The 18,438-nt window shown below is 40.0% G+C and overlaps 1 protein-coding gene and 2 long non-coding RNA genes across 4 annotated transcripts in view; 2 read left to right on the forward strand and 1 right to left on the reverse strand.

The window, feature by feature from the left end:
* The first annotated feature begins 1,105 nt into the window (after window positions 1-1,105).
* On the forward strand, window positions 1,106-15,900 carry utp6 (UTP6 small subunit processome component). Of its 2 annotated transcripts, none has more exons than XM_069697253.1 (19): window positions 1,106-1,342; window positions 2,020-2,104; window positions 2,207-2,248; window positions 2,399-2,491; window positions 3,491-3,538; window positions 3,617-3,680; window positions 3,846-3,964; window positions 4,159-4,236; window positions 4,338-4,419; window positions 5,382-5,463; window positions 5,675-5,853; window positions 6,454-6,533; window positions 6,695-6,772; window positions 7,667-7,846; window positions 9,610-9,690; window positions 10,047-10,156; window positions 10,309-10,375; window positions 10,633-10,705; window positions 14,231-15,900. In XM_069697253.1, the coding sequence occupies exons 1-19, from the start codon at window positions 1,251-1,253 to the stop codon at window positions 14,488-14,490; spliced, it is 1,893 nt and encodes a 630-aa protein (XP_069553354.1). In that variant the 5' UTR covers window positions 1,106-1,250; the 3' UTR covers window positions 14,491-15,900. The 2 variants fall into 2 exon arrangements, with proteins under 2 accessions (XP_069553354.1, XP_069553355.1); XM_069697254.1 differs by lacking the exon at window positions 14,231-15,900 and adding an exon at window positions 11,067-11,646.
* LOC138620239 (uncharacterized) lies at window positions 11,615-16,422 on the reverse strand. The gene is made up of 2 exons (XR_011310861.1): window positions 16,265-16,422; window positions 11,615-14,546 (listed from the first exon to the last, which is right to left on the reverse strand). It is a non-coding gene; the product is annotated as an uncharacterized lncRNA (long non-coding RNA).
* Window positions 16,423-17,430: 1,008 nt separating this feature from the next.
* The window catches only part of LOC138620243 (uncharacterized), a 30,161-nt gene continuing 29,153 nt past the window's right edge, over window positions 17,431-18,438 (forward strand). Inside the window, exon 1 of the long non-coding RNA XR_011310862.1 lies at window positions 17,431-18,300. This is a non-coding gene — a long non-coding RNA (uncharacterized lncRNA). The remainder of the gene's footprint in view (window positions 18,301-18,438) is intronic.

Raw genomic sequence — 18,438 nt, forward strand, 5'->3', positions numbered from 1 at the left:
TTCATATCAAGACAATCCCCCGTCCCCACTCAACGAGACTCACAGATTACAGTAGATGCACGGTATGGATACCCTCCATTTGTCTGTACGTTATCTCAGCGATTCATGTAATAGATATGAAACAACAAATTGAACTTCGTATTCTGCAATAAATTAATACAAACCGCAGTTAAGAGTTGACCATTTATGAGTGACGTCATTATTTTTTTAACGACTATTATCCCTTTTGAAAAGTACGCTTCAAATAGCTATTGCGACCTTATTTCATGGTATGAAAGCTGCAGGCTGTTACTGAAAACTGGGATGTAACAAGTACATTTACTCGAGGAGTATTCTCAGTGTGGTATTAGTACTTTTACTTAATTAAAGGAACTCGATACTCATTTCACCACTGATGACTCAATCCAATCCAAATACTTCTATGTGGTTATTGTGTTCAAAAAGTCATTTAAATACTGTAAAACATTCATATTCACCAGATTTGCATCGTTTTATATAAATGCATTCTTTTTCAAATTAAAGTTGATAAAATTGTAATTTGTAGCCTGATGTACAATGTAAATAGCCTACAACGTACGTGTGGATGTAAGCTATCTAATTGATGAACATATTAACAAGACGGCACAGGAAGTAATATGTCATTAGGTGCTTAAAATATAATTCAGCAGCACTTAGCAATAACTATGGATTTTAAAACTGGGTTTCATTTCCATGAATTAAGCAATACGTAATTAAAATGTTGAAAAACTCTATTCTGTGATGCACTTTAGAAATAGTATGACAGTTTACATGAAACCAAAATTACTGTACAATGAAAAAATAAACCAAACAATTTGATCTGTGGGTCGGTAACATTTCCAAATAAATGCTCTTAATTGTACGAGGCAGTGTACTGGTTGTTTTCCATCACTAGTTTCAACTTTGAAGTATTTTATTTTGTATCATATTACTATGTGCGACATTTGTAATTCAATGTAATTTGCCGAGTTTATAACACGGTTTGTAACGAGCCTATGTTTGTAACTAGTGAATGAGCCAATCACGATCACACATGTTTTTGTTTCCTGTCGGACCCATTTGCTAAAGGAACCGGAAATGCCGTGAATCACAACTTCCCCACATGTGTAGGGTGGAGAGGGAGATTCGGCTCGTCGTTTACAGTCTGGTGGTATTTCAGTGTAGTAATATTAATAAAATATACATCACCAAATAACAGTTGAACCGGAACCCGTAAAGGTCGCATCGACAAGATGGCGGAGATCGTTCAACAGCGGATAGAGGACAGGATCCCTGAGCTGGAGCAGCTGGAGAGAGTCGGACTGTTCACCAAGAAAGAAGTCAAGTAAGGCAACATGCGAGGGTTTCCACTCACCGTCCTTCAACAAGACAGCAAATCAGGGAACGAGTGAGCCCTGTTTGACAAGATATGTTCTCAGAGAAAGTCTCCCACCTGAGAAATGTTTTGTTGTTGGCATTATCTGGCAGACAGGTGTAAAGCTGTGGACATTAATATGGAGAAAATGACAACAATCTGATAACAACATCTATTCTATTTATTATCATCCCGATTACCCCGCAACTACAGGTGACATTTTGGGGATCTAAAGAAAACTATATGCCAAAATAAACAAAACACACTATGCAGTGTTTAAAAAAAATAAAAACAAAAAACTTTTCAGTTCAGTTCTGATTTGTGCATTTACACGTTTCTCTGTAAGCTGTACAGCAGAAGGACATGGAAGATCATCTAAGAACAAATCCTGGAGCTGCTCTTCATTATGAGACACCCATGATGATTAGAGATGCGCAATGTTGGATTTCTTAAATATACATTATACCAATATTTTCCAACTCTTTCGGCTGATTGCTGATACACAAATATTCTCTTTTTTCTTCTTCATGACACGGTAGTTCTGAACATATTAGTATTCATACAGTTCACTCGTGCTCTATTCCATAGAATGTGTTTTGTAAAGTTTTTTGATTATTGATTATCATCCTTATTTTTCACTATTTTAGATCCATAATCAAGAGAGCAACGGCTCTAGAGTACAAGCTCCACAGGTTGATCGTAAACAAGGAAGACTTCATTGCATACATTCAGGTAGAGGGGCGTAACTACTCAATATATTTACCTTGCATTTAAATGAAATGAGATCTTGAACGATGTTCAAACCACTTACTCCAACATCTTGTTTATTTACAGTATGAAATCAACGTGTTAGAGCTGATCAAGAAGAGGAGAGCAGTAAGTAGCCTGTAGTAAAACTAAAAAAGGACACTGAATCCCTTTATCTCATGTTCACACTTACTTTGCATTGGAATCAAGTGGTGGGAAAAAAAGGTTTGTTTTAGTTAACTGAATGTCATTTGACTGTGCTTAACCTTTCATTTCCAGCACATTCATTACCAGTTCAAAAGAGAGGAGATCGAGTTTCCCATCATCCACAGAATAAACAGCATCTTCAGAAGATCCACAAACAAGTGGAAGGTACTGTAAACACAACATTTATAAACCTGTTGTGTAACTGGGTTTAATGCACATACATTCAGCTACATCTATCCACCAAGGTCATGTTCAGATTGTCAGTCAAAATCTGATATAGGTCCATATAAGATTTTAATCCTCTCATCTGAACAGCCAATAATGACCCAAAATCGGATTATTTCTTTTTACAAATATGTTTTAAACCACGTTCGTATGTCAAATTAGTTTATGTCTGACTGCTTAGATCAGATTTCAGGTGTTTTTTTTGTTTTTTTATGTCTGTGACTTTTGATGCCACGGAAAAATCCTGTGTACATCACATGTGCAGGAAACATGTTGGTGGCGGAGGGAGACAGTCACAGCTGGTCTGTCTGGCCTTCACTCCTCTGCTGGACAGAGATACAGATGGTGACAGCTACATGGAATAAAACCGGAGCAGGCAAACGTCCTCCGTCTCTAATGCGGTTTCATAATTTTTCATGAAACCTGCGGCTACACGTTGCCACATGGTATAAATAAGCAAGCCCATTTCGTTACCCTCCACTTTGGTCTGTTTATGTCAAGGACTGGTGCGATGTCATTACTGTAGTAACCAATGAGGATAAGACTGAAAATGAGCATCGCAGCCCAGACACCCAGATCAGATGTGATCAATGATCAGTATGATGTGAACAGTCAGAAAGATCAAATTCTGATCGGATGTAAAAAAGTCTGATTGTGACTGACAGTCTAATTATAGCTTAAGCAAACTGTGTCAATGGGCAACTTGACACAACTTTAGTGAAACTTATTTTATTTAAATTGGCATCATATTTATGAAATATGTCAAAGCACCATAACTGGAAAGTAAGTGAAAGGTGAGGCCAATAAATAAAGTGATGATGTAACTTTCAATGCTCCCCTCATTGTTGAATATTTGCACTGTGTTCATAATGAGTACAAATTCACTCAACGAATGGAAGGATGAAGGAGTAACTATTCAGATGTTTTCTTTTCCCACAGGACGATGTGCAGCTGTGGCTCTCACATGTAGCTTTCTGTAAGAAATGGGTACGTAAAGATCTCATCATCTGCCTTATAAAAGTGAGTGTCTGCTTATTCTGATAATGAACTCTGTTCACTCATCAGGCCACCAAAGGCCAGATCAGCAAAGTCTTCTCCGCCATGCTCGCCATCCACCCTGACAAACCAGGTACAGAAGATGAAGCTTAATAAACTGACTTTATGTCTTCTGCTGCTGTTCAGTGAATTGAAATGTGCATTCAAATAATTTAAAAAGCCAGGAATATCAGATTTTAAATGTCATTTTAAAGAGAAACAACAATTAACAGTAACTTATATCTGTTAATCTCTTAAGCCCTGTGGATCATGGCTGCTAAGAGTGAGCTAGAGGATAGAAATTCTTCTGAGAGTGCCAGACACCTGTTTCTGAGGGCGCTACGTTTCCACCCAAACAGCAAGAAAATCTACCAGGAGGTAAAAGATGCAAAATATTTGTTTCCTATCCAAAGTGTCAGTCGCTTGAATTTTTTTTAAAAGCCTTTTTTTTTTTTCCCACTGTGGTGCTTCAATTAGGCAGAAATCACAGCTTTAATTCAGTGATAAGGTAGCGGTTGTTGAAAGTGTGATGATTATGAGGGTGACTGTTTCCCCAAACAACTGTGTATCAGTACTTCCGCATGGAGCTGCTGCATTGTGAGAAACTGAGGAAGCAGAAAGAACAGCTGGAGAAGGCTAAGATGGACCTGGTGAGTGTGAAGCAAACTGAACACAAACAGTGCTCACATGCATGCACAGAGGCTGTCAGTTTGTATTCAGTGTCTTAATACCTGCTCTTCACACCTTCCAGGGGGAATATGAGTTTTCTCCCGAGATCCTGAGTGGTAAACTGGCTGAGGTTGTGTACAGAGATGCTGCAGGGAAAATCAAAGGTAAGCTTTTTAAAATGTAAATCTGGGTTTTATTCAAAGGCAACTGGACTTAAAGTTTCTATATTTCTGTCTAGAGGGGGAGTTTCCAGGTTTTAACTTCTTGTGAGGTCGTTGAGAGTCGTTTTGGTCTCATGTGGGACCCACACGGCCTTCCTTTGGATTGTTTAGGTCACAATAGTCATAGTGTGGATGAGTTTCGGGTCACTGGCTCACCTGGCCATCATGTGAGTCGTCACAGTCATTAAAATATTTAAAAACAGTGATTAGAACATTAAGCAAGCTAAAAATAGAAATCATCACTTGTTCAGGCAAACTCCATCTGCCTTAAAAAGATGTCTGTGCTCCCAGATAAGCTAGAAATTGTTGATAAAATGCACTGAATGGACAGTACATGCAGTTGAACTGTGTTCAGTGCAAACAGCCTGCTGACTCTTTCATCTCCTCCTCTGACCGGTGGAAGAGGAACACTGATAAACACCTGAGCATTGACAGAGCTGACTGTGTTTAACAGATCAATAAAGTTTCACTTCAGAACTTCAGACTGTTGTAAGTGGCTGATAAGTGGTGTCTCAGACCATCTCCTCTGTTCACTGATGGTCTTTCCAGTTTGACATAGATGTCTTCCTTCACTGCCGTTTCAAACCATTAGTCTTTGGTCAATATGTCTACATTTCTCTCCTTTAATGAGTGTCCTTGTCCTTCAGATGGAGATGGACTGCTGAGTCCTGTCCTGAGGGAGTTGTCTCTTCTATGTTGTACCATGCACTCGTGAAGCTGTTGTTTTGTTTTGTTTTTGTTACTTTTAGGGAGCCTATTGTAACATCTGGTCAGGGACTACAGATAAAAGTTAGCCCTTTTGGCTAACTGGCATATTTACAGTAGCATTCATTAATATGTATTTTCTCTGTCAAATAAACAAATAAATACAAATACCTGTGTCCCACGACCTTTCTGTCCCACAGAAGCAGAGTTCGTCATCTCACTTCTAAACATCGCAGCCATCTTTGACTTCACCAAAGAACTCCAGGACTTCATCCTGCAAGAGTAAGGCACACTTTTAATGAGTTTATTTTTTAACTCTTTCTCACACACACACACACACACACACACACACACACACACACACACACACACACACACACACACACACACACACACACACACACACACACACACACACTTTAAATTCTTGAACTCAAACAGCGCTTCATCTTTTAAACAATATCTTGCTTTTTTCCCCTCCCTGTGTTTCCAGCTTGCAGACTAACTACACAGAGGACAGTTTAACGTGGGACTTCATGGCAAAAAGGGAGTTGGAGGCTCCGGGGGCCGGTGAGGAGCTCCAGACTGCCAAAGGCCGGGCCTCAGATACCAACCGCAGAGAGGAGCGCTGCTGCCAGGTCTACGAGGAGGGGGTCAAGAACCTCAACACTGGTGGGAGCTCACTTACACACAATGAACACACACACACATTATGATTTTGGCTACTTTAAAATCAATTTGTTGAGACTCGTTCTTTGAGTTTGCTCGTTATCCAGTCACATATTTCTTTGCATTGATAGTCAGAGAAAGAGAATTTGCTTCATAGGAAAAACTTACTTTATTGAAATATGCCCAACTCAAAGACTACTTACCAGCTTTCAACTACATGATCTTCATTAGCGAATTGAGTTTACTTAACGAGTTGGTAAAACATTAGAGAAAAGCTATCATCAAGGTCAAGAATATACTTCTGCTTCAATGGACTAGTTTTCATCACAGTGTACATGCACCTATTTTTCCAAACAAGAATGAAGCACTATTTAATTACATTTATTTTGCACACACACCATCAGCCTCATTTCCCTTGTTGAATTCATAGAATGTCTAGTTTTGCAGACTTTTAAAAAAATTTTTTTTTTTATTGTAAAAAGTTATCAAATGTCACAAGTGTTTGGGTGCCCCCCTGTGTTACTTCATGGCATGCATGCTCATTGCAGACTTGATGTGTCAGTATAAGAAACCACTGCTGTGTTAATGTGCTTTTCCCTCTAGAGCCAATGTGGACCTGCTACGTGGCCTTCTGTTTGGAAAGGCAGAAGAGGAAGACCAACGTCCAAGAGCTGAAAGAAAACGTAAGTAAATCATTTTGGGATTAACCACTTTCCTTCTTACTCTGTTACCGTGGTAGCTTGTTTGGTCTGGAGCCTAAAAACTAAACTCGTACACTTAAAAATGTCTTCTGCATTTTTAATTGGAGTTGAGGAGTAAATTCTGTGATGTGTTTGTGTCACAGAGGCAGCAGAGGCTACTGGGAGTGCTGCAGCGTGCCCATGACTCCTCACTGCTGAAGGAGAATTATTATAAGAACTGGGTAAGATAACGTCTCCATTAGATGTGTAAGTGGCTCTTGAGCCTGTCTTGTAAAATGTGTTTACACAGAGCACGTTTTGTTTAGGCTGTGTGAGGATCATGCCAGTCAGAGTCTGATTGTAAACAACAAACATCTTTAAAACCTTGTCAGTCTTCTCTGCTTGGCGGTGCAGGTCACAAGGAGCAACAGTGCAGCTGTACTGTGTTCAAAACCCAATATATGATTGGTCAAAGGAGGACAATATTAATATCTGAAGCGGACATCAAATTGTTAGTCAAAGTTGGATGTTCGAGCATTAAAACTGTATTTGGTGACCCATCAGATTCTGTTAACGTGACATATTGTTACACTACCCATCTCACTCCTCATACCTAAACCCACTGAGGAAGTGAGGGTCACAGAATCTGTTTTGGGTGCCACGCCCGTTGCACGTAAATCGTTGTGCGATATGAATATGTCCTATTGCTTTGTACTATTTACTTTTTAATTTACAAAAAAGAAGTCCATCAAATAATACAAACACCTTCTTTGACAGGCTCTTGGTGCCAAAACTACATTAGAAAAACAACAACACTCGGAGTCGGTTGTGGGACTGTTTACAGTCAATCAAAAATATTTAGCACTTTTTTTCAGCAATGATTCGAACTTGATTCTGCACTTTGTATGTCTTAGATCTTGTTACACTTTGCAAATATTAATTTATGAATTCCTAGATTCTGTATTTTTTTAAACTATAATGGGGCTAAAATGATTTAAAAAGAAGATTGAAACTTTCTTGAATTATAATTTTTTTGGGGGGATTTAGAAAGAAAGTGATATTTAAAAAAGAGCAACGATACCTTGTGTTGTATGGTCGTATGGAAACAACCAACATGATGTTCTCCATGTGACCAGCTGCAGATGCTGCTCTCATCGGGCGATGCTGAGGGAGCAGCCAGTGTTGCTATGACAGCCACGCAGCGCTACAGCCAATCGGTGTTGGTGTGGAGTCTGAGTCTGCAGACGCTAATGCAGCTGGGAAGTGGAGACATAGGGAGGGTTTTCCAGGACGCTCTCACATACGTTAATCCCAAGGTACACACACACACACACACTTCACTTCACTTCACTTCACTTGTTCGCAGTTACATCAAGTTCGATAGTATTCTCCGCTCTCACCGAACGCATGCACTAACACGCTGAACACACTGGAGCTGTTACAGTACCGGTATAATTGTTGTCCTTGGAGAGCGTAGACAAATGTACGCACACACACACACATCTGCCACCAGCACCGCTGTATAAATGGGCCATCTACTTGGCCCAATTAGTCTATTCCATCATGTTAATTTCCTCAAATGGCTTTCTCTGCCTATATATGAGGGAATGTGAAGACAGGTTTAAAACTCTGAGATTAATCATTTGTGTATTTATTAGTTAACTAATGTCAGAGTCACATGTTTTGGGTTTTCTTGGTCATCATCAAATCATCCTATTAATGAAACAAATTCCGTGCCAAACAATTTTTCTTTTTACTAATTTGTTGATGCACTAATTCTCTCTCATTGTTGCTCAGTATATCCCAGCATAATGCTGCGTAGCTTTAAATACACATGCCTTGACTCAGGCGCAGGGCTTTGAAGCAGTGAACAGAATATCTGGTTAGTGTTGTGGTGGGGGTTTCACAAGACTGGTTTTGAGACGTAGCTGTGTAAAGGGGATTACTACACATTGCTCATTATGCAAGTCTTTTCTCTCAAGAAAAACACTCTCTTTCAGTGTTGGGAAATGGTATAAACTCCCGGGGTTTGTGCCTGCTATTTCGAACAATCTTGTGTTTCCATATTGGGCGACACAGAAGCGTAAGTGCATTAATGGGGAAAATGTGGACATACTCTTAATGTTGCTTAATGTTGTATACTCATGCAGTCTAAAATACTTTGAATTGACCTGCAGGAAAAAGTCTAATTGAGAGCAAAGACTGGGGACCCAGATGCTGCCTTAAGATAGCAAAGGATTAGTCATTTTTTTTAAATCTATGAGTAATGGGAAAACAGAAAAACTCATTTTGTCCCTGCATGGGTTTGATTTAAGTTGGGCAGGCTCAAAGTGAGTGAGTTTAAGAATCTTGTGTTCTTGTTCTACAGTGAGGGTTGGATGAAGCGGTAGATTGATAAGCAGATCAGTGCGGCATTAGCAGTAAAGCAGGCGTTGTACTGAATCATTTTGGTGAAGAGGGAGCTGAGCCAGACACAAGAGCTTTCCATTTAACAGTCGATCTACAATGTTAACAGTCGATCTACAATGTAATGTTATGACCCTCACCTATGGTCATAAGCTTTGGGTAGTGATTAAAAGAACGAGACGGTGGACAAAAGCAGTTCAAATTAGTTTTCTCTGCAGTGTGGCCAGTTTTAGCCGTAGAGATAAGGTCAGTAGGTCTTTTATCAAGTAGTGCTGTTGCTCCTTCGTGTCGAAAGGAGCCAGATGTCTCGCTTCAGACATCTGATTCGTATGCTTCCTGGGTGTCTTTTATCGGAGACATCCAACTGGTAGGAGACCGCGAGCTAAACCAATCTCATCTATCCTGGCAATGCCTCAGGAACCTCCAGGAGGAACTACACAATGTTGTTTGGGAGAGAGACATCTGAGTAAACTTGCTCAGCCTGCTGCCACTGTGACTCAACCTCGGATAAGTGGCAGAAAATTGATAAACTTCTTTATATCTTGTAGGTAATTGATAATTGAGTGAAACAGGCTGAACACTACTGAAGCAAACATCCAATGCAGTGCGCACATGCTCGTGGTTGTCTAGATGGGCGATGGGTTATTCAGCTAACATCTGTATCTCTTGACAGGAGAGTCTACCACTGTGGCAGCTGCAGGTCCAGTGGAGCGTGGCCAACCAGAGTCCTGAGGAGACAGAAGCCATCTTCAAGGTGCCCAACTCAATCCAACAGTTAGTCTGAAACACAGTGTGTTGTCATTAAAGCCATTTACACATTCTGTATCAGTGGCAGGGACACATTTTCTTGTCAACATGTGACGTTGTTGTGAATTTGTTAGTTTCCACTTATGCTGATGACTTTAGGAAAAGTGCAACAAAAAATTATACGATAAAAAACAAAAAAAGAAATCAGGAACAGTGTGTGCAGTTCTTGATAAGACTTTCAAATAAATGGTAAATCCTTCCAGATGAAGCAGGGAAGATGAGTTGTCTTTTATGTGTGAATAGTGATTTTGCTTTTGAAATGAGAATGGCTTGCAGACAGTTTGTTCTCTTGTTTGTTCCCAGAGAGGTCTGCTGTCTGCAGTAGCAGCTGTTGCCATGGAGATGAAAGAGAACTACCTCAATTGGTCCTACTCCACCGGAGGCTACAAGAAAGCTCGGAAAACCTTTACGAGGTAACAACAAATAACTTTGTTATTCGTGTTGTCCTTACTTTAAATGAAACACACAAAAGCAATACACAAATTAAAAATACACTCACAAGATCTTAAGCAAATTGTGATGAAACTGTTGTGATTAACTTTACTTTTTTTTGTCTCGCCTGTAGCTTGCAGGAAAACCGTCCGTTGTCCAAGGCCTTTTTCATGAGAATTATTCAAATTGAGAAGGAACAAGTACGTATACCAACTACGGCATTTCACAAGTGAAATATGTTCAAATAAACTCACCTCAGGGTGAAACCTTTCAGGTAGAAAACAGATTACAATGAAAATAGTTGGAACTCTTCACAAAACTCACAATCTGCTGTTTGACGTGCCACTGAATATCTGGTTTAGTTTCCATCGCGGGTAAAGACAGTGAACTTTGATAATATTTGTATTGCTGATGAGAAAGATCCTGAATGAGAGAGCAATGTTATTTGTTCTTCCAGGAGACTCCAAAGATGAACAATCTGAGAGACTACTATGAGAGGGTGCTGCAGGAGTTTGGCACCTCAGATGACGGTGAGTGGAGGTTAAATGACTGTATAACTATATCCTGTTATACAGGTATGGTGGACAACATTCTAGGTTTCCATCTTGACAAAACAATGGCACCAAAAGAAACTGAACAACTAACCTTCAGATGATATAAATACTTGTCAGTCTCAAACACTTTAACAGTTATTTGATCAGATAATGAAATGGAAATGAATGCATGGAGAATCAGAAATGTGGCTGGATCTCACCACAAACTACTAGTCTGGTTTCTAGGTCAGAGGAAAAATGTATGATACAGGTAGATGAAGAGCCCTAGTTAAGCGTCACTATTTAATCAGAACAGCCATTCATTTTAGCTTAAATTTTTTTTTTTTTATTTCTGAAGATCTGTGGCTGCAGTACATCCAGGAGGAGCTGGGACCCCGTGGCCAGCCAGAGAACTGTGGCAAGATCCACTGGAGAGCCATGAAGTTTCTGGAAGGCGAGAGTGTGGAGAGATTCATTTCTAAATACACTCTACTTCAGACTGGACACTTATGAGTGATCCCTTAAAGTCCAAGGAGTGTAGAACAGTTCAGATAACAACAAGCAGTGTTTCATGTTTGTCAGCTGAAGAAGCAGCAGCACATGTTTTGGTGTTCCTCTTGGTCCAGCGGAAGACTTGAGTCATGACTGCTCATGGATTGTTGCATTGCCATGAATTGTAAACCCAGTGTTGCAGTTACTGAAGTTTTCTGGTTATCAGAACTGAGCCTGATGATTCCTCTTATATTCTTCCAGCCATGTTATAAGAGATATTCTTAGATTTGATTGAGAGGTTGTTTTTTTTCCAGCAATGTGATTTACAACCTGTATTTACACTCAGTTTTCGTGTACAAAAGTTCAAGCTGTGTTTGATAACTGATGTTGAGAATATTTGATAATGTAAGGAGATCCAACTTGATTAAATTTCACATTTATTTGGCTTTTGGAGAAGACAAACTTTGATGCTTTTATAATGATATGAAAACAGTCTTCCATTCTTCAGTGGTTATGCTCCCTCTGACACAGTTACATAACATATGCACAGAGATAAACACACACCTGTTTTTTTTAAACCCATGACTCGTATGACAGTAGTTCCCACTGACCCACCACATCTTTAAATGATTCTCTTGGTAGGTTAGCAAAGTAATTTCTAAGTTATTAAGTCAAACACATTCATTAGCCTCTAAAACTTCACACCACACACTGAACCAGTGTTTGCAGTCAGTAACAAGTATCACTTAAATCTTCCACTATCATGATACAAAACATCACCTTTAAGAAACAAACCATAAATATAAAGCAGCATTAGCACTATGTGATGTCTCATCTATGAAATGTTTCAATGGCCAGCTTAAAAAACAACAACTGCCAATCAACATCGAAATATATTTACAGTTTGTAAGGACACTTCAAATTGTTGCATTTTATACAGCAGTGGAACCTACATTAATGTAAGTTATGAGGTAAAAGATGTTAATGGCAAAAAACATCTAAAGGGATCCTGATGTTCCACTTTAAAGTCTTAATAGTACAGATAACACACATGTAGACCTACACAATTGTATCTTGTGGGTTCATACACACAGAATGTCATTTGACCCTCAAAACCAAATGAAAAATGTTTACAGTCAGACGGTGTAAAGGTGTATTCAGATTAATCGTCTCTTCTATTCATTGACGAACACATTCATAAGAGAACTATGTGGCCAGACTCCTCCTCTATTTAGGACCCCTAACACACACATTTACACTCTTCAGTCATCTGTCTAACAGACACTATCTTCAGTAGTTAGCATCTTCTGATATCTCAGTCGGGCTTTGAGAGAAATTAGTGCAATCATAAAAAAACAACAACAACATAAAAACATAATGTCAATTAAGGCAGAATTTGCAGTTGTTATGACAAACAATATTTTAAACACAGACCGCTTTCGAAAATAAGACAAGCTTTTTGACAAAATTTTCTCTGTAAATGGGAGTGACTGCGGCTGTAGTGTTGTGGTCTCAGATCCGAAACATTGAGCTACTCGGACTGTAAAAAAATAAATAACAATAATAATTGGCCTGCTGATACATTAGGTGTGTTTGTATCAGATAACTAACCTGAGAAAAATTAAAATGTGTTGAGGATATATTTTCGTCAACAGCTTAAGTCTGCAAAACCTGCAATGAGCTGCTGAATCACAACATTCATGGTCTGAATAATTTTTCAGAGCATCCTGTTAAGAATACATTTGGGGAAACAATTAATCTTTTTGGCACACAAGCATTAAAATGAATCAAATTATAAAATTAAAGTGTAATAATATTAAATATTGCCACAGTAACTGTCTTCATCAGTATAAAACTCTATGCTGGCCTTTAAAACCAGTTAGCCCTGCATTACTGAAAGAAGATGAGGACCTCAGACAGGTTTAAGGATAAAAGGTGGCGCTGCAATGATGTTAAAACCAGTGTTAACCAGAGTTATATAATTAAATGACAAAATAAATGTTATTGTGATCCATTACAGTTACTGAGGAAAAATTGAATGTAATTAAATTATCATTGGTGGTTGCAAAGGGCTTCCATTTAAACATAAAAAGCTTATATTGAGAATAATATATTCATTCTGTTGCTTTGGGTCTTTTCACCTTCTGTCTTTGTCTATACGGGCTCCATTCATTTGGCAGTATGCTCACATTTTGAGGCTTGTTTTTGATTAGTTCTCTTGCTTGAATTTGCACCGCCTCTCGACTGCCAGTCACATTATTGTGCATTGCTCTGAGCGACTACACCACCACAGTTGGCCATGTCGTCGGATTAGACGAAAAGATATTTAAAAACTCATTTAGTAACCAGTGTCAAAAACTGAACAGCGCCCAGCCCAGTTGATGGTTCTACCATCCCTCAGCATGGAGTCGACATGAATCTAGAACCGGTTTGAGGTTACGAGAAAACATTTTCTTTGCTGCAGTCAGTTGTAACCGACATACGTGTGATGTGTTTGGGTGGTTGTGCTTTCAATTAAAACAATCCAATTATTAATAATTCAAGTTATACTGAAGCTATTTGAATAAAAGTCTGACAGTAATAAGTGTTGAGCTCCGTTGGGAGGTTTACACGGCCTCATTTAAATATATATTTTTTTTAGCTTTTGTGTTTGCTTGCCCAGTTTAAAACATTTGTTCGAAAAGTTATCAAAACCTAATAAAATGTAATAAACTGCACTACTTTGATGAAGTGATAAAGATAGTTACATTACTCATAAGATTTTTAACAGGATAGCCAATAATATTTTACATTTGAAAAGTAACTTTCCCAACACTCATTTATACAGTTTTTGTGTGTCACATAATGCTTCACCTTCCCACCACCTTGTTGGAATAAAGACAGTGTGCCCATGTATGTGTTCAGTCCCACCCTCATAAAACCCCTCCATGAAGAGCACACCAGCATCCACAGCATTTCACAGCCTATGTAATGGCACCGGTGTCATAATTTCCCCTTTGTCTGTCTTTGCTTTACCACGCTGGACTCCAGTGATTCTGGTTGCGCCACCTCCCTCACGTCCACCACTTCACCCGCCTTCAGAGCTTCTTGAAGAGGATGTAGGTGAAGAGTACCAAGACGCCAGCGGACAGCAGCCCAATCACACACTGGTGGATGCTGATGACGTTCTCCAGGGCAAGGATGCGCTCCTCCATGGCGTTGGTGTGGATGTAGTCATAGATGGAGGCCCCGATGCTCCACACTGCCCACACAGCATCCACCACCGCCTTCATGGTGGGAGAGACCATTGAGAGGGCTGCCTGCAGCCGGACACCCGCTGCATCCGCTGCTTAACGGGCTCACTGCACTGCAGGAACAGAGAGGAGGGTGACACGTGGTGCAGTGAGGAGAAGGCAACGTGTGGGCCTCAAAACCAGCAACCACACTTTCATCTGTACAACCATGAGCAAACAATCTGGTCCAAAGGAGCTCCACGCAAACTATAAAACTGTCGGCGAGGAGAGTTAAACTTGAAAACTGACTTAAAAAATAGTCAGTTGCCAAAATAGTTGTTTGTCTGCCAATAGACAAATTAATTATTTGACTAATCTCACCTCTGGGCTACTGTACTTCAGTACAATTTTTAAGTACTTGTACTTTACTTAAGTATTTCCCTTTGATGCTACTTTATACTTCCCTTCCACTGCATTACAGAGGAAATATTGTACTTTCTACTCCACCATATTATGACAGCTTTAGTTACTTTTAAGATTAGGATTTGACACAATGGATAGTAGAACAATTTTTTTAAATACAGCATATTTTGAAAGATTAAATCATTTCATTTCATCATTCCAACCTGTTTGGCTACAAACAGCAGTGTCATCTGAGTCACATTTCAGATTTCTGAGTTGTTAACAGCTCCACCAAATACAGATTTTTCCCTCTACACTTCTCACATGGTTTCACTTCGGTAAATGTTCAAATTATTCAATATATCACCAAAAATCTAAGACTGGAGGATAAAACTGAAAAAAGATTAGTGGATCAGAACATTGTTTTTTCCTTCTTTCCTCTCCCAGTAATCATCGGACCACCCCTCAGATGTATCTGCTATCCCTGGAATGAAAATTGGATCTAAAGTAGTTCAAACTACCTCCACCTGCAGCAGCTACAACACTAACATGCAGCTGATGACTGGGTAGCAACAATCTAATGATTTCACATATAATAATACATCAGCTACAGGGAGCAAACCAATACTTTTACTTTAATAAAACTTATACTATATTATTCATGCAGGACATTTACTTGTAATGGAGTATTTCTATGTTGCTGTTTCGGTACTTTTACTGAAGGGAAGGTTGTGAATACTTCTTCCACCACTGATTCTTCCACTGCACAACATTTCACAGGTAAATACTGTACATTTAAATGCACTACATTTATCTGACAGCTGCTTATTCTGCAGATTAAGAGTTTACTAACAAAACATTTTTATTCAGTTTATAAAACATTATGTATTATAGTATGCATGTAGTATTAACTCCACCTGGCCCATTAAAATGATGCTCACATATTGATGATTCAGTAACCCACTAGTGTAAAAGATTTAATAATATGACACCCTGATTGCTACTTTTTGAGTACTATACTTTTACACTATATTCATAAATTACAGTACATTACGCTGATGGTATTTCCATAATTATACTTTAATTTTAATACATCTACAACTTGTAATAGCTCCCGTTTGTTAAGTGTTAAGCTTTAGCTGTGACATGTCCTCATGTCCTCCCTTTTCCTTGCAGGGTCTTGACATTCCTCTCTCCTCCAATGCACACTCACTCCCTCAACACATGCTGACGTCATTTCAGTATTAATGCACTTGGTCCACTCCTGAACTGGTTTTAAAGATCTGGCATTTTGTCTGTCAAGTTTAGAAACCTTCAAACCCACAGGTGTGAATGTAACGTGTTGTAGTTTGAGGGAAATAAGTAGCAAGATGGGGATTGTGGTGCGCAGAGATCCAACCGCTCTGGCAGCTTTATGACGAAGACATTTATGAATGGAGTCCAAACTCACCGACAGGTGTCAGAGGTTAACGTGATGATGAGGATTATGATGAACATCCGTCCTGCTGTTGCTGTATTAGTGAATTGTCTGTGTGAGAAGCCGGGCTCTTCTTGTCAGAAAACAAGTCGGACATTGCTATTCAGTATTAAGTCCGCTTCAATGATAAAACATCGCTTCCGGTAAAAAACCTTCAAAATAAAGCATTTGCCTACTTACATCAATTACAACATATCTCAATAACAGAAAGTGTTAACGCAAATCGGAATGTGAATGGGAAAAGGGAAATGACACCAGGATACACCACGTAGAAACTTCTGCAGCTGGGTGGTTTCAGGGCCTGAAGCGTCAGAACAAACTTTTATTTAGATATGAAAATCCCGCAATTTCCGGCAATTCTGCAGGCTTTGGTCTGCAAGGTGGCCGCTGACTGATGCCACATGAGAGCGTCACCACCGGCACAAAAGTGGAGCATGACCTCGAGAATAAAATAGAATTGAATGGAATGCAAAATACCAGAATAGAATAGGACAAAACAGACAAATAGCAGAATACAAAAGTTAAAACGTTCAACACAATATCAGATAAAACAAAATCAAAACAGTAACAATAAATACTAGAGCAGGATAGGATGCAAAATATCAGAATATAATGCATTTTCTTTAAAAATCAGAGAAAAAAGTAAACAGGTATCAGGAATAATTGATAACAACTGAATGCAAAATACAAAAATAAAATAGAAAAGAATACACACACAAAATCCCAAAAGGCAGAAAGAACAGATTATAAATCAAAGAAAAAAAATACAAAGATTATCAGATAACAGAACAGAACATGAGTTGAGTTAACTGTAGGGACCCTGCTGACTTTGTAGAAAATAGATTTTTAAAGCCATAAATTAAATTTGTCTGCAGGAATCCAGCTGTCATGTAATTACCACCTGATGTGCAGCGGCACGTGATCACAGTCAGTGATCTGAATAAAACAATGAAGGTTGTATTTGCGCGTAACGAAGTGTTACGGCGCGTTGCTACCGCCAGGGGTCGCAGCACACTAACATGTTGCTGGTCAGGGAGAGGTGTGATGAACCTAGGATGTACAGTATATAGCCTCCCGCACAGCATCGATAAAAGAAGGGAACACCTTGAGAGAGCCGCAGACGAGCCGCCGGAGACGCAGCTGAGCGTGGCACGGGCCTGTGTGGCGCATGTGGACGGGCGAGCCAACACACCGCAGGAATGCGTGTGCAGTTAGAGGCAAACACATGCTCGGACATTACTCTATGTAGTGCTCTTGGTCGTTTTCAAGTCCGCTTTCAGCATAATTGTAAATATGGGACCACTTTGCTGCTGCGCCCCCGACGGAAACCTATAATTGGAGACGAGCCACTGACGCGCTGAAAATAACCAGGTTAGCACTTAGTACCGGTCCATTTTGGGGAGGGCCCAACACGAGGGCGCAGCACCATATATCAGCTCCTTCCAGCTGTTTGGGAATATCCTGCTCATAATACCGAGGCTGCAGCCTGGCAGTAGAAGCAGGCGTTTTCTCCCCGTCTCCCTATTCCCTCTTTCCATACTGGATATTGGGTGACTGGCTGGGTGCGCACGGGGGATTTCACGGGTGGGAAACGCAGAAGCTTTTTTTTTTTTTTTTTTTTTTTTTAAAGGGAGGGAAGGAGGGCGGGAGGTGGGAGACTGGCACAAGGCGACACTGTTGCGTCTGCATGCTTTTTTTTTTCCCCTCCTTGGACAGACGGGGAAAGATGGGCCAGTGGGACTGTCCGACTTATCCCTAAAGACAATTCGTCCCCCCCCATCCCACCCTTACCCCCAATAAGGATAATCTTGCTCAATCTGGGATGCGTGCAACACCAAGTGATCATATATTACTTGGGCGGCGGTGGTGCTGTGGATGAACGGTGAAGTTGAACTTCGCCTGCAAACGCGGTCTCCTCCAGGCAGCCAGACAGCCAACCAGACAGTCGGCGCCTATTTACGTGAAGTCTCCATATGGCGGCGGGATGCTGACACCTGCCCGGTACGCAGGTAACAACCATCCGGCAGCACTTCTTCAAACACTGATAGGCAGCCGATTAATGTGGTATGTATGACTCGGCGCCGATGAAACCTTTGGTATTCCCCCATTACCTGCTCTGAAAGTGACATCGTGCAGTCAGGAGGTAT

This window comes from Brachyistius frenatus, unplaced genomic scaffold, assembly GCF_029030835.1.
Source record: "Brachyistius frenatus isolate BFR_SWC_R1_liver_20210118 unplaced genomic scaffold, ASM2903083v1 Contig_23, whole genome shotgun sequence".
Classification (NCBI taxonomy): domain Eukaryota; kingdom Metazoa; phylum Chordata; class Actinopteri; family Embiotocidae; genus Brachyistius; species Brachyistius frenatus.